The following is a 20,938-nucleotide window of genomic DNA, read 5'->3' on the forward strand; positions in this document are numbered from 1 at the left end:
GTCTTTTCACTGATGGTCTCACTTGCTGTTACAGGTCATTTATAATCATCAACAGATCACAACTGTTTCATAAACACGTAAAAGTTCCTTGTAGTCACTTAAAACAACAATTCAATTGTCATTATTACAGAAACTACAGCTGTCATGAAGTTTAACCGGCGCATACACTGCATGCGCTTTAGCTTTTTCCTTATCTACAATATTCACCCAGTCCTTCTTTAAAGGTGACCTCTCGAACGTTTAGCTGTTATTTCTGCTGTGAAGAAACAGGATTTACTTGGTGAAAAACAGTGTTCATTAAAGGCTGCTAAAACCTCAATAAGTGTAGATACTTCTAGAAAATTCCTGGTTATTCTTTTTTTTAATCTACCATCTCTGTCTAGAGTAGACAAATGATTTGAACAGCGTGAGTTTCTACTGAGTCTGGACTGAACCTGGGAGTTTTGCACTGACCCTAAAAAAGCCAAACTGCTTTCAGCCTCCTACATTACAGTCATCCTTTTAACTGATTGATTGTAAAAGCTCAAACGAATTTGCCTGTTATGTGTCAAACATCTATCCTTTATATCAAACACATCTATATTTTGGCTGTGCATTGCTAACGAGCACAACAAAAATATTACTAAATCCTCGATGCCTGGTGCTCAAACGCAGTCAAAGCTGATGGACAATGTTTCCTAGGTAGTGATCTTGTAACATGAAGATGATCACTATATTATTATTGCCATCTTGTTCCTGATGTTAACATTCACCTAGACACAAATTCTATTCTAAATTTAATTACCTGTGTATATGATTCATGTGTGTAGCATGAAGGGGAATACAAACGTTGATTTAGCTGTGCAACCCCTTGTTGTTTAAGGATGAATAAAGTACCTTGATCCTTGATTGTTGATCTTATAAACCTAAAATGTATTTGCCTTTAGAATGTTAAACATCTATCCAATATATCAAACATAATTTTTTTTTGGCTGTGCCACGCTAAGCAGCACAAAGTCAACACAGGACTTCGCTCAGAACTTTCTCATTTTCACTTTCTTTGTGTATTCCTGAACTACGGAGCGCATGCGGTGAAGGCAACCGTGTGACAAATGACCGCCACCAAAATAAGTCTATGCCATGTCAATGAGCCTCTCACACATACACGAACTCACGCACGCACACACAAACACAGAGTGTTCCATATCAATGAGAAGGTGAAAGGTCTCCATTTACATCTTGTATTAATTATGAGTGACAAGCCAAAGGTCACCGAGGGAGAAGAGGCCACTCGTATGGACAGAATATAGATCTATACTTCTACCTCCTCTCCCCCTTTTGCTCTCCTGCCTGCTTTCCCTATCTATCACTCTGTCTCGCCCCCCTCTTGATCCCCCACTTGTCTTTTCTCCCCCCTTCCACGCTTTCTTTTGGTCTCACTCATTCTTCTTGCTCTCTTATCTTGTCTCTTTCTTACCTTCTCTATTAACTGTTTTGTTCTTTGTTCTGTCTATCTGTCTTTTGCCCCTTTCTTTTTTTATTCTTCCTCCCTCTCTTTTTTTAAATGGATAACAACTGCACATAAGTAGAATCATAAAGTTTTGGATACTAGTGCACACACACAGGGAGGATGTTAAACTGTTGGTGAATATCTCATAGCAGCTTACTGATCCAAGAGAGCCGTTAACAGTAGTTTATGTGTGCATGTACAGTATGTGTGAGTCTGTGCATGGGCACGTGTGTGTGTCTGCTTACGTGTCACTGTGTGCGTGCGTGCATGTTTGGTTTGTGGGGGCTTGCTTAAAGTTATTTCCTGTGTTGGAGAATCAGACATGGGACAGAATTGTGGGAAGGGCCATGGGGAAAGGCAGGCCATGGGCAGTGTGTGTGTGTGTGTGTGTGTGTCTCTCTCTCTCTTCAGGCCCCCTCAGTGGCAAGCAGATGGCACCAGCACCACAGGTAGAGTCCAAAATTTCTTCACATGCATCACAAATGACAATAGACGCACACACACGTATACTGTATATTTATCGACCATGTACTTTTTCTTAGTTTATTTTTTTGATGCTTAAGAATTCAAGACATGCAGACATTAATTCACAGGCTTGTTTGCGAAATTTTCTGTTTGTGCTCACATATGCTTATATGAGTGGTCTTATAAGCACATAAAATAATTAACAGCTGTGTGCAGCTCTACACAATTGATATCAGAAACAATTACCAGCGTGAAACTGTCCTCGCGCATAAATGCATGCATGCTCCCATCCTCCAGCATTCACACTTTGTGCGTGTGTGTGTGTGCATCTATATGTGTGCATTTACCTCCACAGTGAGAGCAGTAACAGCAGATGAGTTGAGCGTTGGGTCCTGTTGGTGCTTCTTGTAAACCAGCCTGTAATGGGAAATGAGACCGTTGGGCTGTCCCGGTTCACTCCACTTCAGATGGGCTGAGTAGGCGCCTGTCAAAGTGACAGCATGTGGGACTGTAACAGAACTTCAATACATGAACATTATAACCATACCAGTTTTCATGTGACTCACCGGCGGGTGTGGCAGTGGGAGTGGCCATATCTTGTGGTTCTGCCTGTAAGGTCTGAGCTAAAGCCCACTGGCTCAGAACTGAGCCTTTGGAGTTGTGGGCACGAACTCTGTACTGGAAGTAGCTGAATGGTCGCAGGGCAGGGCTTGCATCAAAAAATTCAAGCGGCCCACTGGACCAGATGAAAACCAGCAGCTCCTCCTCTGTTCCTACTGGACGCCTGTAACAGAATCAATACCTGGATCAGCCACTCATTACAGTTTATTCCTTATAGCCCAAATAAAAAAAAGTATATTTTTATATTTAGCAAACTTTTGTTTTATTTAAAATCAACATAATAAAAGGTCACATTAAATATGAAACACTTAAGTTGTATATGTAGGAGTATGAAAAGTTGCAGGTAACTATTACTATATATATAGTTAACTAAAACACTATTGTATTATTTTTGAAAGAATACTTGAAGTTTCTTTGTGCAACTGAAGTAGAATTATGTCATTTTGCTTTTTGTGTATTTGAAATATATTTAAAATTTGCTTGAGTTATGCTTAAAACAAAGAAAAGTATGTTAGTATATTTTAGAATACTTGAAGAAGATTGAAGATAAGCACACTTTGTGTGTAACTGGAATAAAAAATGTAACATCACGTCTTAAACATCATGTCTAAGTCAGTGGCTGATGCAAGCAACCTGATGTCTTGGTAAGCCCTTTTGTCTGTGATTACACAGGGCTTCAGGTGTGAGTGTGTGAGAGAGATTTTCCTATTTTATCCAAGTCCCTGTCTGCCTGAGTCTGATCATGCCAGGTGTGTCAGTGTGTGTGTGTGTGTGTGTGTGTGTGAACTGCTATGCTAATGTGTGTTTCCTGAGGACTTAAAGGGCTTAGTCTGGTCTGACCCTGCATACAGATCACACACTCTTTGGTCAACAAGCAGACCACGACCTTCAGCATGCATTAATACACACGCGCAGACGCACACACACCAAGTAGGTAGATTGGTGAGTAGAGATTTGCCTGAAGCCACATCACCAAAACTTCTATGCTTTTCTGTGTGTAAAGCAAAATATGTATACATATGCAGAGAACATGTGTATGTGATGTATGTGTGTTACTACAGGCTGATATAAGAATATAAAAGCAGCTTTGTGTATGTTGTTGTTGTTGTGTCTATGTCTGCTTGTCGATACTACATCATCCACTTTCGATACAATTTCTCGATATTAAAAAAGCCTCTCACACATATTAATAAAATATATCATCTGTTCATTCTTCAGAAAAAGCTGATTAAAAATGTGGTTTATGCTACATTTATTATGTTAAATAAATAGAAAAAATATTTAAAGCTCAGAGCTGGGCCACAAATACACAAATAGCTGAGTACGCCATTGATGTGTATATGTACTGCACATCTCAAAGTGTACAACACTTGCAGCACAGCAGGACCAATGGAAGATTTTAAAACTAGCCTAATCTGAGAAATCTTGAGAGACTTTTCCTGGAGACGCTCATGTGCTCATAAGTGTCACACTTTTGTGCAAAAACATGTATTCATAGATTGATTTTGTATAATTTTTAATAACAAAGGCTAGTAGCCATTTCTGCAGACTTTCATCTCATGTTACCATCACTACGATGATTCAGATATTTAAAGGTCTGAATTTAAGGGCAGAAACGTATAACCACCTGAAAAATAAGAATCATGTTTTCGTTATCTCAGAATGAGGGAGTGGGCCCTCTTCCATAAAGTCTGCCATGGTGCACTGCTTGGACAGTAGCCCTGAATGGACAAACCAAACACTGGCTCTAGAGAGGGCCATTTGTGTTTATAGCAGCCACCATAGGGGAGGGGTGACATGAGGGGTAGTCATTTGGTTCATATATGCAACGTCACTGCTAGATGCATCTAAATCCTACACACTGGATCTTTAGAAGCAATCAAATGCACAATGTTGCAGGCAAATATTATGTTGAAATTGGAGACAGTCACCCGAAAAGGTTACAACAATTTTAATGATGCATCATGGTTATAATTATAATGACAGTGTTGCCATAGAAGGTCAGAGAGGGTGGTTGAGATGCAAAGCGTGTGACACTGATACAGTCTCCAACAACAGCCAGGGTTTTGGTTTCTTTTAACCATGATGGCAATCTTCGCGGTACCTCATTCTAAGAAAACATTTCTTAAAGGTGCAAGTTAAGTATGTTCAAAATTAAACAACAGACGAAGAAGAAAAACAGTTTTGATGCAATGTCAAAGACATCTATTGAAATTGGCATGCTAACTAGCTAGCCCCTAGCCATTTTGTGCCACAAATAGCGATAGTCCGACAGAAGACACCACCAACACTACTCCGAAACTCCCAGTCGAGGCAGAGTCAGTTAACATAATCACTAGCTGCACTGTTAAGCTTACTAGCTGCACGGTTAAGCTTACTAGCTCACAGTTAAGCTTACGAGTCCATGTGTTTGGAGTTGTTTAGAATAAGAATTAGAAAGGTGGCCAGTACTTACATATTGCACCTTTAAAAATAGAGGTGGCAGATCAGAAAAGTGGTTAATGGAACGGTCTTGAGGCTCACTTTGGAAGATACTGGCAAATTAACTACTATGTTCCTGAATTTGGTTGTTCATCTGTTAGACCTCAACCCATCACTATGTTTTTTGGGATAAAGTGGAATATGATTACGATGTTTACAGCACATTGTTGAGTCTATGCCTTAAAATTTCCAGAGAAACAGGGAGGTTTAACCACTACTGATACTGAGTAGTAAGCTGATACTGGCTATATGTCTTAGAGTACTGCACATGCAATGTGTATGTTACCTGTATATATGGTAGGATGTGATGAGTCCATTGGGTTTTTCAGGTTTTGACCAGTTGATCTCCAGCACATTGGCTCCAGCTGCCTTTACTGAGGGGGGCGGCAGACCTTCTGGGACGGTCTCTAAAGTCCTGACATACACACCCCCTCCAACTCCACACCCCTCTACAAGGGGTAAACAGGACAACAGTGTCATAAACACACACATTTCTAGAAATCTGTCTGTAGTGAAATTGATTCTTTTACATAAATGGAACAAATTAGATCAATAACATATTTTAAAGCTAAAGTCGGCTCTACCTTTCCAGTGAAAAGACATTAGCTACAGTTAAACATCTCTGTGTACTGACTGGTTATCTACAGACTGCATTATAGGTCTTCTCACCCCCTCACATCACATGATGAAGTGAATGAAAATGGAACAAATGATACACCAGGGGTGTCTTTTGGGTCTTTAGTGGGAATAAATGTAGCTGCTTTAACCGCCCTCAGCTCTGAAATAAACTGGCCACCTCGCTGTGAAAGTTCAGACACATTTCTGTGGGCAGCTTTGCAGCGGATAATGTTCAGGATGATAGAGTTTGTTACAGAGCAAACCCTGTGGCGCAGAACTGCATGTCGACCACAAACAGTGCTGCTACAACCAACAGTTTCTCTATGCTGAAGAAATAAATTTCCTAATTTTAATATTTTCTTATGTTTTATTCATTTTTCATAATTTTGTCTTTTTTAAGGTGCATGGTTGTTACTATGTCTTATTAGAGTAGTAAATCTCAAATACTTACCAGTTTGACAGGCCTGCACTCTGATGTAGTAGATGGTGAATGGCTCTAGACCAGTCACAGTGAGGTGCAGCTGTTGTCCAGCATGATGCATCATGGCTCTGTCACTTCCTGGATTTAACAGGATGTTGTAGTTGACAGGCTGCCTGCTGATGAGCTGAGCTGTGGAAAAGGAGAAAGACACAACAGATATGATTACCTTAAATTAGTAGTATTGGTTTTCCTCTGTGTTGACAGTGCACAGGTATAGATGAGTTAAGTCATTTACATTTGAATGACCTACATTCACCTCTTGGTGCCAAGAAAAGCTTGTTTAAAACAGAGCATGAAATGGTACCATCCGAGGTTCAATGTAGTGTTGTCAAAAAAAATCTAAATATCGATACATATAGTATATCTATTGAATATTTGAAATAGCTTCAATACTCATTGTTGAGTTGACAGGTGCACTGCAGTAGTGCCTACATAGCTGCACCTACTCCAGAAGTAAATGAACTCAGATGCTGCTGTGCTTAACACACAGTGCACAAGCCTTGTTATATTTATCTTTTAATAAAAATTTAAATTTTATGCCCCCAAATTCAAGGTTCAAGTTTCCCTGTGGTATCCAAAAAGATATCACACATCAATATTTTTCAAGGTATTGTACTGAAGTTAGAAATAGTTAAGGATTTTCTGTTATGTTGCATACTGCCTAAAAATGACAGAATTACATTGTGCAGTAATAGAATATATAGTTTCGACCAAATGTGTGTATTTGATCATTTAAAGTTGTACAGGTGAAAAAACATAAGTAACTATCTATACAGTATATGATTTCCTACATGTACACCTGCATATTGTTCTCTTCTAACTGGTTGACCTCGCCTTCACAATCCTGGCTCTGTGGCCTCACAACTACACAAAACCACACAAATGTATACATACAGAAACACCCACACAGATACACACACACGCACCTAGACTTTGTTAATATTCTCACCGGCGGTTTTTCCATAATTCAGGCCAACTGTATTGTGATGGGTTATTCAACATTCATGAACTCTGGATATCTCGAGAACGAACTGATTACCAGACAAATGAAAGACTTCAATTATTCACCCCCCAACTCACATATGCACACATCCACCTACACACACACACACACACACGCGCACACACACACACACCCACAACCACCCACCTCTGACTTCAGCACATGAAGCTTTTTATACGAGCACACTGGCTGCATTAACACACGCACACAGGGGTCATCATGCATCAGTATGTTTCTCAGTCGTAGAAGTTTGATCGTCACTGTGATATTTAAGTTCTATTATTTACAACCAATCAGCTGCTTTGACATTGTCTATTTCACACACATGATGCCCATAATTACAAACCAGCACATATACAGTTACATGCAACAAAAACCATGCACACGTGCAAAGTGCTCTCTTTCTCTCTCTCTCACACACACATACACACACACAAAGACAGACACAAACACCACGATGGAGAAATTGATCCTAGAGTAAATGTCTTTTTAATAGCCATACGTCAGTGCTTTGGCAGTCAATGTATGCATATGAAGACACAAATGCATGTGCATGTGCATGTACACACACACACACACACACACACACACACACACACACACACACACACACACACACACACAGACGCACTGCCACAGAGACCACCACGCGCACATACACAGGCACACACAAGTCGAAAACACTCCAGACTCTGGGCTCAGGGAGTTAACCAAGCGTGAGAACCCAGCCGATATTTCCTCACCTTTAAAATCAACCCATAATGACGATAGAATAGGCCTGCCTATGGAAATGTCTCCGCAGTGATGTGCGCACACACATATGCACTGACACACACTCAAATACACATGTATAAAGATGCATGCATAAACACAAATATGCAGAAACAAAAGACACACACACCCACTCGCGCACCAAAGTGAAGTGTCTCTGCTAGTTGGCCCTATAAGCGGTTTCTGAGATAGGAAATCAGCCTAATGAGAGCGTAATAGTCAATGATAGATGGGTTAGGGCAGACAATCACTGCCCCATAAGCATGAAACTCAGCCCTGAGTGTATGCTCATGTAAACCTGTGTATGTGTGTGTGTCCAGGTCTTGAGAGGCCAGAAGGTGAATGGAAAACTACTCAGGGCTTTTGTTTCAGTCTGACCCCGCTCTCTGTCTGCTCATATCAGAGGAAGAATTGGTTCACATGGAGGAAAAACTTCATTCTGCTCAGCATCGTATGGTGAGTATAATTTTTTTTCTACCTTGTAGAGCTAAATCCAATGAATGTGATGTTGTTATAGTGCGCAAAACATATTTAAATTATTTGGAAATCAGTTCATAATAAATAAAATGGTAGGATACTGTATCCCATTTACTCTTTTCCCAGTTTGTTTAATGCAAACTCAGGAATTAACTGCAAGGAAATAAGAACGAATTCTGCTCATTCTATGTCTTTATTTAGTAAAGCTCTTGCTGTGGTATGACAAGTGTTTGTTTAGGTGTTTTCTAAGTTATAAACACTGAATTGAGCACCTTCTGGCCATGAAACTTTGATCAAGTGCTGTTGTGCAGTCACTAACAGAATTGGTCAGAGGTTTGATCGGTCAATAATGCATCCAAATACCAAGAATGTTAGACTCAAAGGAGCCGCTGTTTCTAGAAATGCTTTTCGTCAGTGCTCCTCAACACAGAAACACGAGTCTCTGGAATGAGACTCGACTTGACTTGAGGCATGATGATTCAAACGACTTGTCTGCGTTCATTTTATGTTTTCAGTTTAGTTTTTTGTAGTCAGTGTTTCACTATTTTAAAGCAATGGGGATTGAATATGTTTTCAATGAGAAGAAGTTAAAGTTTTTGTTTGATTATATTTATTTCCCAAAATCTCAATAAATAAAAATTTAATTTGTCACACTTTTTAAATAGGTTAAATAAATAAATGACATTATTTGACAGATATTAATACCTTGTCATTTCTCCTTATAAAGACCACATACTGCCGGTAAGACTTCTTGGGTGGGGAAAAAGCGACTTGACTTTCCTTCATTTGTCACAACCTGTGACTTACCTTGACTTGGGACATGAAACTTGGACTAATTTACATGAGTCACATGTCTGCTAAATGGTAATGAGTTTCTGAGATGTGTGAATTGTATATAATATTTTAATTTGTAACTGTAAATGTGACACAGCTACACACATACACAAAATCTGACTTTTGAAATTATTTCCAAAGAAGATGTGTGATTGAGCACTGTTACAGCTGAGCTACTACAGAACACAACTTGGATAACATAAATGATCACTAAAAACATAAACACGTTAAATCTATTATTAGAAACCAAAGCAAACTGTCTTAAACATCGTTCATCCATCCATCCAGTAGCTACTCACCAGGAGGGGTCCAGGCAAGAGAGATGGAGTGGGGGCCCGACACTGTCACATTGTGGGGAGGTTGGATCCCAGTGGGGCAGGAGACTGGCGTTTGTATAACATATTTGTCACTCACACCCGTCCCACCCGCTGTACTGGCCTCCAGCTCATACACATACCTGAAGAGAGGGAAGGGTTAAGACATGGCAGGGGAATAGAGATGACAAGGTAAAGAGATAGTGTATAGAAGCAGCACAGAGATAACAGATGAGGGGATCAAATTGAGGAACGAATATGAAGAGAAACAGTGTTAATATATTCAAAATATTTGACCCAGCACCATCAAACAGCACAGCATTAGGTCTTAATGTCAGTAGGAGCTTTTAAACTGACAAAAGAAAAACAAATCAAGAGGCTGCTGGTGTAGGTGCTCATCTTACTGCAGTTCACAGGTAATGGCTCAAATACGAACCAAGAGTTAAAAAGTCCATAAAACAACCAGACACTGGCGTTTGTTCTGCGTTCAGGCTCCATTGTCAAACTTTAAAAAGATGGTTCTCTCAACCTTACCAAGTCCTCGGCCGTGCATGAACAAAGGGGGAATTGTATTTTGTAAATGTCACTTTTAGGTCTTAATATTGTTTGTGTCATGACATGATTTTTTGGTATGGAAAAAATGTCAACTGTGGAAAAAACAAGTTCTTATCACAACCAGAAGTCCTCCAGCTGTCAGAGCATTCATGGAGAACAGCAAGGATGTGTAGTTTCTGCTAAAATGCCCCATTTAAAAGTGAATTTTCCCCAAAAAATCCCTTGGCTTGTAGGCTTTTTAGTTGTGGTTAATTTATAAATTGCAATAACCTCTTGAAAGACTCACAGACTTGCAACCCGCCCCTGTGCACACATTCAAATGTATGTGTGTGCACATGCCTGTGTGTGTGTGGGCTCATACACTTGAGGTCCATTGCTTCTTTCTTCTCTCTCTCCATTATACACCTCTCTCTCTCTCTCTTTCTCTTTCATCGGTCTCGCTGCCTCTCTCGTCCCACTCTCTACCTCTCTCGCCCATGACATCATAAGATAGATTTCCCTTTTAAGAGCGTGTGGCTGGCTGGTGCTAAAGCCTACATTAGCTGTGTAAGTGGGCCACCGTTTAACATTAAAAGCCTTTAATTTGCTATAAACTCCGGCACACATACATTAATAGACGGTGGTGTTGGGTTATTGTTCCTGCGCAGAGCATTTTAAACAGGAGGCCATTAGCAACTCTGCAGTGGGTTAGAATGCAGTCAGGAAAATGTATTAAAACTACTCATATGTTACTCACACACACACACACACACACACACAGGAAAACATAAATAAATACACCTCACTGAGACTCACCAACTATTGCAAAGAGAGACACAAAGAGAGAGAGAGAAATCATGAGTGGAAGAGAGCAAAGAGGAAGAGCGTGATGGCATAAGGTTTCAGTGGGAGAATGAATTTAAACACTTCATCACTGGAAGATATTTACTTAAATGTAAACACCGCCTTGGGATATCAAAAGTAAAATGGTGTGTGTGTGCGTGGTAGGTAAATCGGTGAGTGGGGCATTTGCATCTGTTTGGCTTTGGATGTGTGTGTGTGTGAGTGTGTGTGTGTCCTGCGGGGCCAGCCAGAGGGAATAGGTTAATTCTCTCGTCATCTTAGACACTTCCTGGGCTGCCGAAGCAAAGTGACAGCTAATCAACATTGTCATAAATAATCAATGGCCACTTTGAGCAGTCTCACGCACGGACACATGCACACACAGAAAGGCATGCGTGGATACACACTCGCATACACACGGGCGAAAAGACACACAAGACTGCCGGGATAATGGGGCTGGTGCTCCCTGTGTAATTCTTGGCGCAGGGCTAAATTGGGAAAAGAAGGAAAGGAGGAAGGGAATGAGGTAAGAGGGAAAGGATGGGAGGGGAGGGTGAGAGGGGAGAGAAGTGAATAGGAAGCGAGGCAAGTGATGAGAAGCGAAGGGTCGGGACGGGAATGCCTTCTGGCAGACTATCAGGAATTAGGGAAAATTAAACGTCACACACACACACAGTCCTATCTTGTTTCTTCCTCCCTTTCTCTTTCACACACACATCGTGGAGATTGGAGTACTGCAGGGTGTTATCCCACCAATTCTATTTGGGGTAAAGAGAAATTGTCTCGGGAGAGAGCGAGAGAGAGAGAAAGAAGGCCGAGGAGAGAGGGAGAGGGAGACAGGAACGGGAGGAGAGGGGGGTATCATTTTACACTCCCATAATTAAAACAGAAAATCCATCTTGGAAAAAAGACACGGATTAATAAAGGTTAAATGAAAATAAACAGATAAATAAAATCTACGCTCCGCTGCTGTCTGTAAGCAAAAGCCAGATCTGATTTGTGATTTCAATATGTGTGTGTGTGTGGTAATGTTTGCGTCTGTCATTGGCATGTCAAATATTTGCTCATTAAATGACACAAACAGACATATACAGAGTGAGGTCCTGAGAGAGAGACATGGATGAGATGATAGGAGAGCTTTTAAAACAGGGTGACCCCGATATAAACACAAAAACATACACGTACACACTCAGATTGGAAAATTGAGGAATTAAAGGGATGATTAATTATGAAGCTACAACTGAAGTGTGTTTATGCATGTGTGACTTCTACATTTAGGCACTACGCGTTTCCATTTGTGTGTGTGTGTGTGTGTAGCGTGTGTGAGCGCGTGCTCTGTACCTGCGGTTTGGCAGGAGTCCAGTGTCAGTATAATTCTGGTCACGGTGGTCTCCAGTAAAAATAGTGCGACCATCTCTATTCAGTCTGTACTGGGAGATGTGTCCATTAGGCTGGGGTGGCTGATCCCAGTACAGCTCCACCGCAGATGTGTTTATTATCAGATGTCTGGGCCTTGACCAAACACCTAGAGAGGCAAAGATGGAAAGAAGAAGCTTGTTTTTTGATTACAGGCTGACAGAAAATGATATTTATTTGTATAAGAACTCAGATTATAAAATTATCGAGTCACAACCTAATTGTTAAAAGGATGGAGAAGAGGGCAAAGTTTCCTCATGAGATTATGATGAAACCAGGAGAGGAAAAAACATAGGACAGGGTGGGGTGAAAATACCTAATTTAATAATTTGAAAAGGAACACAAATGGTCAAAAGCTTAACAATTTGCCTGTGTGCATGAGAAAAATTTGAATATCTAAATCAAATATAATTTGTTTATTAACATATAAACACAAACAAGAAGCAAATACATCATTTGAAGTGGACACAGATACACAAAAGGGGGAGGGGAGTGGTGGGAAGGAGGAGCTTAACTGGAAGAATTAGGAGGCTCATGTAAAAAATAAATAAATATACAGATTAGATGTGTAGACAGATAGAGAAAAGATGCAATAGGTAAGTGAGGTAAACAGAAAAAAAAGATTTTTAAATGGAAAAGAAATAGGAAAAACATCAAAACCTACGAGGAGATAAACGTGTAATCAGTTTTGAGGGGAGTGGAAATGACGGGAAGAGAGCAAACAGATGTGGAAGGAAAAGATTGTGAAAAGAAGTGAGAGAACATTCTGTAAACAAATGTGAAGTGGATGAAGAGAGGAAAAAAAACATCCTAATTGAAGTTCTCTAATAAAAATACAAAATTAATGACGCCTTTTTAGTCAGGCAACAAAAAAAGGCTTCGCTGCCCTTTAGTCACCAGCGTACGCACGCGAGAGAGAGAAAGGTGAAGGGTAGCAAGATACAGCATAGGGAGAGCAAAGAAGGACATGAGAGGGGGAGGATTCAAAAAAGGGGAGCAGCGGGAGGAGAAAAGAGAAGTGAGCGGAGCAGAGAGGAGAGGAGAGGAAAAAATGTCTGAAAGAGGAAATCAGTAAAAAAGATTTAAAAAGATCAGCTGTAAAAAATATTTACAAAATGCTTTTTCAGAAACAATGTTATCTTAAAGCTTTCATATTAATCAAATATATATTTAGAACAATTTAACCTATTTTTGCCAGTAATCTATTTCAAGTAAAAGCAACAATACATACACAAATGTTCTAAATGTATTATTTTTAGGTGTCCAGGTCATATTTTACATTAGCTGTACATTATTATGCAAAAATAATGGCTTTACATTCTTCTGGATGTGAAATCTGACACGTATTGTAAATGTTTAGGACCTGTGGAATGACCTCTTCATTTGTAAATAAATGTCACTACATGAAATTAAATAGAGAATTCCTAAAATGTATATATATGTGTGTGTGTGTATGCATTTGTACCAGCAGGGGAGGCTTGCAGGGTGCGTCCTGTGGAAGGTAAACTGGCGCCACATCCGACAGCTGTGCAGGCGACCAGCACAAAAGTGTAGTCTGTATACGGCTGCAAACCTGTAGCACACACACACACACGGATGAATATATGCTAAAAAAGATCACACCAAATGAATCTTGGACTTATAAACACATGCAGGGTGAAAAAAAAATAAATCACATTATTCTCATCACAATAATCAGTGCAGATGACAGATGGACAGGCAGTAAAAAGGGATGAAGAGAAGACAAACATCAAAATATTAAAAGGGGAAAAAGTAAAAGAGAAAGAGGGAAGCTTGCCCGGCCCGTATCACTAACTCTCTTCCTAACCTTTTCCTCTCTCTATCCATTTCACTCTCCCTCCCTCTGTTCTTTCCACAGTCTCTCAACGGATGGATCCATATCTGTCGGTGTTAAATTATGCATGCCATAACTCAATAATGAAACAACGTAAAGATGGGCAGCCGCGGAACTGACATGGGATAGGAACGGTCCAACGCTGTAATGTCATCAGCTTTTGATCTATGATAATTATGATACCTCGGTATGCGTTTAGGCTACAGCGTCCAGACATGATTTATTTATAGGCACCTGCTATGCAGTCTAAAAGAAATCACACAGCGACTGAGTGGTCCTTTAACTGCAACCACAGGAAATCAGTTTTTGGTGTTACAGTGAACCTTTGGTAGTAAGATTTAAATACTGGAAGCTGTTAAAAATCCTTTGTGTACCCAAACAAAGTTAGAACCACGGTCTGGTGATTGACAACCTCTGTTTTCTTCAGATATATTTTCTGCACGGCTCTTGATGTACGGTGGATGGATGAGGATGGATGCAAATCCTTAATGTTGTCACTGGGTTGAATGGATGTTTTATGGTCATTCACTGAGCTGACAGCGTACAACAGCTTACAAATCAAATTCAAGGGAAAATGAAAGAACTGAAACGACTTTATTTCAAAAGGATGACTGCAAACACAGGCTTTGGCAGTGGCACGTGTGTTTAATTCCTTATTTCTACCTTAAATCTGCACTTTTTTAGATGAAGATATACAAATTAACAAGATTTATGATCGATTAGATAAATGTCTGATCAGAAACATTTAGTTAATTGTTTTTGTTGTATTTACTAAAACAAATAAAAAATAATCCTGTGCATAATAAGCTTTATTTTTGTTTTACATAAAAGTAAATTTTATTATAATTTAATGGCTCTCCTTCCGTATGTTAAGTATTGAAGGACAAAAAGACAGTGCAGGACCAGATGTGAGACAAATTTAAATGACACAGTTATCACGTATAAGCGTAACTGAAAGAAAAAGGATCAAAAAATGTACGTAACTCTATTTGTGAAATTATATCTTTATGACGTAATTAAGCCAATAATCTTAATTATCTAATGGTGTTTCCCACTGTGTATGTTTGGAGGCTGAGAGACAGAGAAGGACACCCTACTGTGTGTCTCAGCTGCTATATGCATGTCTGACCCACCCTATGTTGACGGCGGAGAACATGTGCACCAACACACACACACACACACAGTCTAATGCACAGCGGAGAGCTTCACCACGGTTTCCTCACGTCTTATTCTAGTGCTTAGCCTGCTTAACATGCCTTGCAGCCTGCCACGCTTAACCCAACCTCTGATCAATGTGTGTGTGTGTGTGTGTGTGTGTGCAAATGTTCTCACAATGTTGCCCTGTGTTTGGGTTAAATAAAGGAAATCTGCCAGCCATACAAAAGTACTCGGGTTGAAGCGTAAGGCTCCGTTACACTATTTAACTGTGCAACTAAGCGTGTGTATATGCGTGTGTGCACTCCAGCATAGTAAATGATATCTACACTGCAAGTGATGTCATTCGTCGCAACGGTGAATAAAGCAGTAACCTTTCACTACATTTTTCTGCATACGGAGAGACAGAGTGTCCCTACAGGAGTCAGAATGGAGCTGGAAACTGGAAAGAGGGCAGTGTTATAATATTGAACACAGACCACAAGGAGACAACTTTACGGGTGTATATGGGTTATCTGTGTGCATAAACTACTACTATAAATGCTTTAAAGTGTTGCTTGTGCTTATTAAGATCAGCCTACACTCAGGTCATGACGCAAAGTGGACTGAAAGAATTTGCTTGTGAAAGTTGACTTATCGGTTCTGCCCTCTATGAAATGAGCAAACAGTTTGAAACTACAAGGAAAACATGACCCGATTCTCCAACTACTGTCTCCTGCTATTCTAAATAGAAACCAGAACAAACACAGGTATACTTCTCATTCAACACGTGCATGTGCAAATGAACGCAAATACACGCACACACACAAACACCTTTGATGTTTCTTAGTGTGTTTCAACTTATCATTACCACTTAGCCTGAAGAGGGCAGTGTTGGTCTGCTGGAGAAATGACACCATGTATAACATGGTTGTGTGTGTATGTGCAACAGAAAGAGAGAGTGTGTGTGCGTTTGTGTGTGCACGCAGACCTATATGTCCTCGTACACATGCATACACATGTGTGCCTCTGTGCTTGATTATGGAAAGACAGAGGAAGCTTCAATCATTTTAACAGTGATCACCGGGAAGTGAAAAACGGGTGGAGGGCGTTTTGATGGGAGCAGCCAGCGGCTCACTAACACAGAGTGAGACAAGGCTGTAACTGTCATCGTAAGAGCTGGGCACAGTGGAGACCGGTGAGTGTTTGTGCGGGACAGAGTGAGAGAAACAGAGAAAGAGCCTTTGACAGTAAGACAGAGTAAAGAGTTGGTGCTTACATTTAAGCAAAAAGTCAAAGAGAGAGAAAAAGAACAAACAAGAGACGGGGTTATAAGACTGTTGTTGTGGAGTTCTCTTAAGTGTGTGTGTGTCTGTGTGTGTTGCGGTGGCGCTGTTAAAATAACTGATTTAAAATGGCATTTTATTGACAGGTTGCCGTTCCCTGTTTGCATTAGAGAATATGATAGGATGATGGGCGCAGGCCACAATACCATGCCAGATACCTGATACACCATATAGACAGAGAGAGGGAGAGCGAGAGAGAGGGGGAGAGAGAGAGAGGGGAAGAGAGAGTGAGAGATGGTCAAGTGAAAGAGAAGATGAAGAAAGGTGGGAGAGCCAGGCAAGAGAATAAGAGGAGTAAGAAATGTGAGGACAGCTGAGAAAGACATGAAAGAGGCTGAAATGGAAAGATAAGGGGGAGAGAAGAGCGAGAGGGGAGGTACGATGAAGCGTAAGTCAGGAGAGAGAGAAAAGAAACAAAGAGTAAGAAAAACAGAATTTGCCGTACTTGCATGAGAAGTAGAAAGAACAGATGATGCATCAAGAACAAGCATGAAAAAGGAAAGAAAAGAGAGAGAGGGAGAGAGAGAGGGAGAGAGAGAGAGAGAGAGAGAGAGAGAGAGAGAGAGAGAGAGAGAGAGAGAGGAGAGCTTTGATAACACCTCTCCTAAATAATTAAGAGTTTGACTTCCTGTCTGTGGCTCCCTAATGCAGAGACCGTCTGGGATGGAACAATGAGATCAGGTTCACACAGACAGAGAGACACACCGACACACACACACACACCGACACACACACACACACACACACACACACACACACACACACACACACACACACACACACACACACACACACACACTTTTAGAGATTCCCAAGGCAAGCCACCATGCAGGTAAAATTTATTGCACAGTCCATTTGCAAAATATGTACAATATTCACACACGTGCACGTTAATAGACGGACACATGAAAACACACATACAGACACGCATACGCACAAAAATTCAATTGTGGAAGACAAGGCCAGAGAGTTGAGAGGGAAAATGGTGTAATCTATCCAGCACGTATGAATGTGTTACCTTAGAAGATTCTCCACAGTTTTTACAGATTGTAAAAATGTTTTCATATGTGATTAAAAGGTACTTTTATATTTAGATTGTTTTAATTTCAGAGAAAGTGAAGATGAAAGAAGTTAATCTGTAATTCACGAAAGTATCAAATCCTGATCTGTTTTTAACCAATAGTAGAGCTTCATTTTCACAAATTTTGGTTAAATTAAATGTTTAAATTTGAAGTTTAGTCCAGTTTGTTTCAATTTATACCACCTCCTCCTTCTTCAGTCGTCAGACTCTTTACATCTGCCTCTTTGTTTTATCAAGACACCAGAGACAGGACAGACTTGCTGTCTAAACAGGAGAGAGGATTCAGGCAGCTGGGTAACATGAGGATCCGCAACATCTCAGAGAACGTCCTTCTTTACTGCGAACTGTCCCACTGAGTTCCACTCTCTACCTCGAGCCTGAGAGCTTGTAAGTTAGAGGCAGAATTCATGACGAGGTTACATGGTGTGGTTTTTAACTAGTTGGATGAAAGACTCTTTCTACACACTGTAATGTTCACAGCTCTCATGAAAGACAGATTCGAGACTGATGCATGAAAAGGAAAGTCTTGTTTGTCTTGTCTCCTTCACCTTCTCCTCCTCTCCCCGTGTCTACATGCCTGTACCTATGGCAGGGACCAATCAGAGCATGGACTACGGGGGAAACACATTAATAAATAAAAGAACATACTCTATTCCCTGCTGTTCTGAATTAATAATGAGCCTACAAAAGACCAATTAAACACATGATTAATGCCATAATCTATATAATTGCAGGCAATAATTCATTGCCAGCTAATGATAGCAATACTTAATATCGATTCACATGGGGTGTCTTTGTACAGTAGTGCTTAATTCTTTCTATGAAGTGTCACTTTTCAGAACTGCTCAAACTGCTATTAATAAGAGGCTATTTCTTGCTTTTCCTTAGGCAAATCATTCATAAACAGGAAATGGTAGAAGTCAAGAATTTGTTTATATAATTTAAGATTCTGGCATCACAGAGGCACCTGCTTACTTTGGGAATTTTCACACTTAAACAGTCGGAGCCAGAACCAGAACCACAGAGAAATGATTCAGCACTTACTGACGCCTCACTCCCCCACTGTAGAAGTGATAAAATGCCATTCATATGTAGGTGGTGCTCCAGATGTGCTTTATGTGCTTCCAAGACATAAAACAATAATTTTTCTGCACGAAAGCAAACCGCAAATGTCTAAAATGTCTGAATTACATGGGCTCTTATTTTAAATAACTAAAGTTAAGAGTGTGGAACAATGTATAACAACAATATTTAGCAACAGGTATTCTCAGTTTAAATGATGTTCACTTACACGCATACATACAGCACAAGTATTGTTAAATTATCATTACAAGGGTGAATGTTTCATGATAAATGAATGCCTCGCAGACCAAAATGATTTTGATAGAATATACTCCATCAGATCAAGTTACAGCCCTGCAAGCATGATTCAATCTTAAAACAACATTTTTGTAGCTAAAAAAAGCCCATTTCTCCAGTTTCTGTGGTTTGAACCAGCGAGTGTGTGAGCTCTTTGAGCGTCTGTCTCTCACAGTGGTGAGAACAGTCCGAGAGATGCGGAGAAGATGAATAATGACGTATTAAACATTAAGGATGAGGGAGTAGCACAGCAATTATTTCTGTTCATATTTCATTGAAAACACTTAGATACATCCATCCATCTTTTCATCGGACTCACTCCTTCCTCCTTTTCTCCTTCACTCTCTTTTAATAAGAGTCATTCTGTGCACCTTTCACTCCCTCAGTTTGTGTAATGTCTCTTCTTTATTTAATTTTACCGTTGTGGCGGATACAGTGGAGCTGATTAATCGATTAGTTGACAAATATTCAATTGAATTTTGATTTTTGAGTAATTTTGAAGGGAAAAAAGTCAAAATTCTCAGATTCCAGCTTCTTTAATGTGAATATTTTTTCTGTTGTTTTTACTCCTCTATGACAGTAAACTGAATATCTTTGGGTTGTGACAAAACAAGACATTTGAGGACGTCGTCTTACACTGGCAAACACTGATAGACAATTTTCATCATCTTCTGTCATTTTACAGACCAAACAACTAACTGATTGATAGAAAAAATAATTGACAGATTACTTGACAATGAAAATAATTATTAGTTGCAGCCCAGGCATACATACAGTATGACGAGTCTGAATACATATCATACGTGTGTGTTTGTATACGTACATGCAAAGGGATGAGTGTGTAAAAGAGTAGAAGACAGACAAAGAATAAGACAAATAAATAAATATTTCCCCCCCAAAAAAACAACACACATGCTTATGTGCAATATATATTGAATATTATTCACGTATATTGCTCCTTTCTGGAATCAAACTATATAAAATAAGAATAAAGGGCGAATAAGTTGCTAATATAAGAAAGTCTGAAAATTAAAGCATACATTCACAGTTAATAAACATTTATATTAGGTTGTTCTGAGCTGCAGGACTGTTTTGGGACCAGCTCATGACCTGTATGAACAAGTCTGGAGTGGCCATAAAAAGTTGATCCATTTCTGATCCTTTTTTTATCATAATGCGATGCATTTAACACAGGAACCTTTTTCCTAACATGTGCTGTTACAAATAGCGCTGAGAGAAATTAGGGAGAAAGAGAGAGGAAGATAAAGGGAGAGAGAGAGACAGTGCCCCAGTAGTGATTTTGGCTGAATACGCAGGGTTTTCCAGTGTCTCACTGGGGGACAGGGGAATTTCACACACGCATGCTGGTTGCTTACACTGGCACATGGGGCTGGTACAGTATTACAGCACATTACCATCTCTATTTGGCATTGTTTGCTTTGCCTCATGCCTACACATACAAACACACATGCTCGTGCGCACACAACTCCTGACCATACAAGCCAACCACAGGCACCATGGGACTAGTCTATTGGCTACTGGCAAAGCCGATGCCTGGTCTGAGTCCAAGACAGAGCAGAGAGGAAAGCTGTGAAGGGAAATGCCACTGAATTTGGGCTTTGAAAGATCGTCATTACGCGATTCTTACAAATTCATGTGCAATACATAAAAACCAAATCAGCTTTAAAACACGTTAGTTTAACTACTCCAATTACAGAAGTAGGAAAGTATGTCTACTGTGTTCTGCTGGTATTTGTGTCTTCAAAATTATGTTTTTATACAGACAACAAACGTTTGCTTTGTAATGCTTTATGCA

At 40.0% G+C, this 20,938-nt stretch overlaps 1 protein-coding gene across 1 annotated transcript in view; it reads right to left on the minus strand.

Moving 5' to 3' along the window:
* Positions 1 to 20,938, minus strand: part of ush2a (Usher syndrome 2A (autosomal recessive, mild)) — a 196,771-nt gene that overhangs the window by 28,324 nt on the left and 147,509 nt on the right. Inside the window, exons 67-73 of the mRNA XM_073463862.1 lie at positions 13,813 to 13,920; positions 12,273 to 12,456; positions 9,540 to 9,697; positions 6,126 to 6,284; positions 5,343 to 5,505; positions 2,521 to 2,738; positions 2,302 to 2,438 (exon numbers count right to left, since the gene is read on the minus strand). Coding sequence (XP_073319963.1) covers positions 2,302 to 2,438; positions 2,521 to 2,738; positions 5,343 to 5,505; positions 6,126 to 6,284; positions 9,540 to 9,697; positions 12,273 to 12,456; positions 13,813 to 13,920 — 1,127 coding nt within the window. The remainder of the gene's footprint in view (positions 1 to 2,301; positions 2,439 to 2,520; positions 2,739 to 5,342; positions 5,506 to 6,125; positions 6,285 to 9,539; positions 9,698 to 12,272; positions 12,457 to 13,812; positions 13,921 to 20,938) is intronic.

Source organism: Pagrus major, chromosome 4 (genome assembly GCF_040436345.1).
Source record: "Pagrus major chromosome 4, Pma_NU_1.0".
Taxonomy (NCBI): Eukaryota; Metazoa; Chordata; class Actinopteri; order Spariformes; family Sparidae; genus Pagrus; species Pagrus major.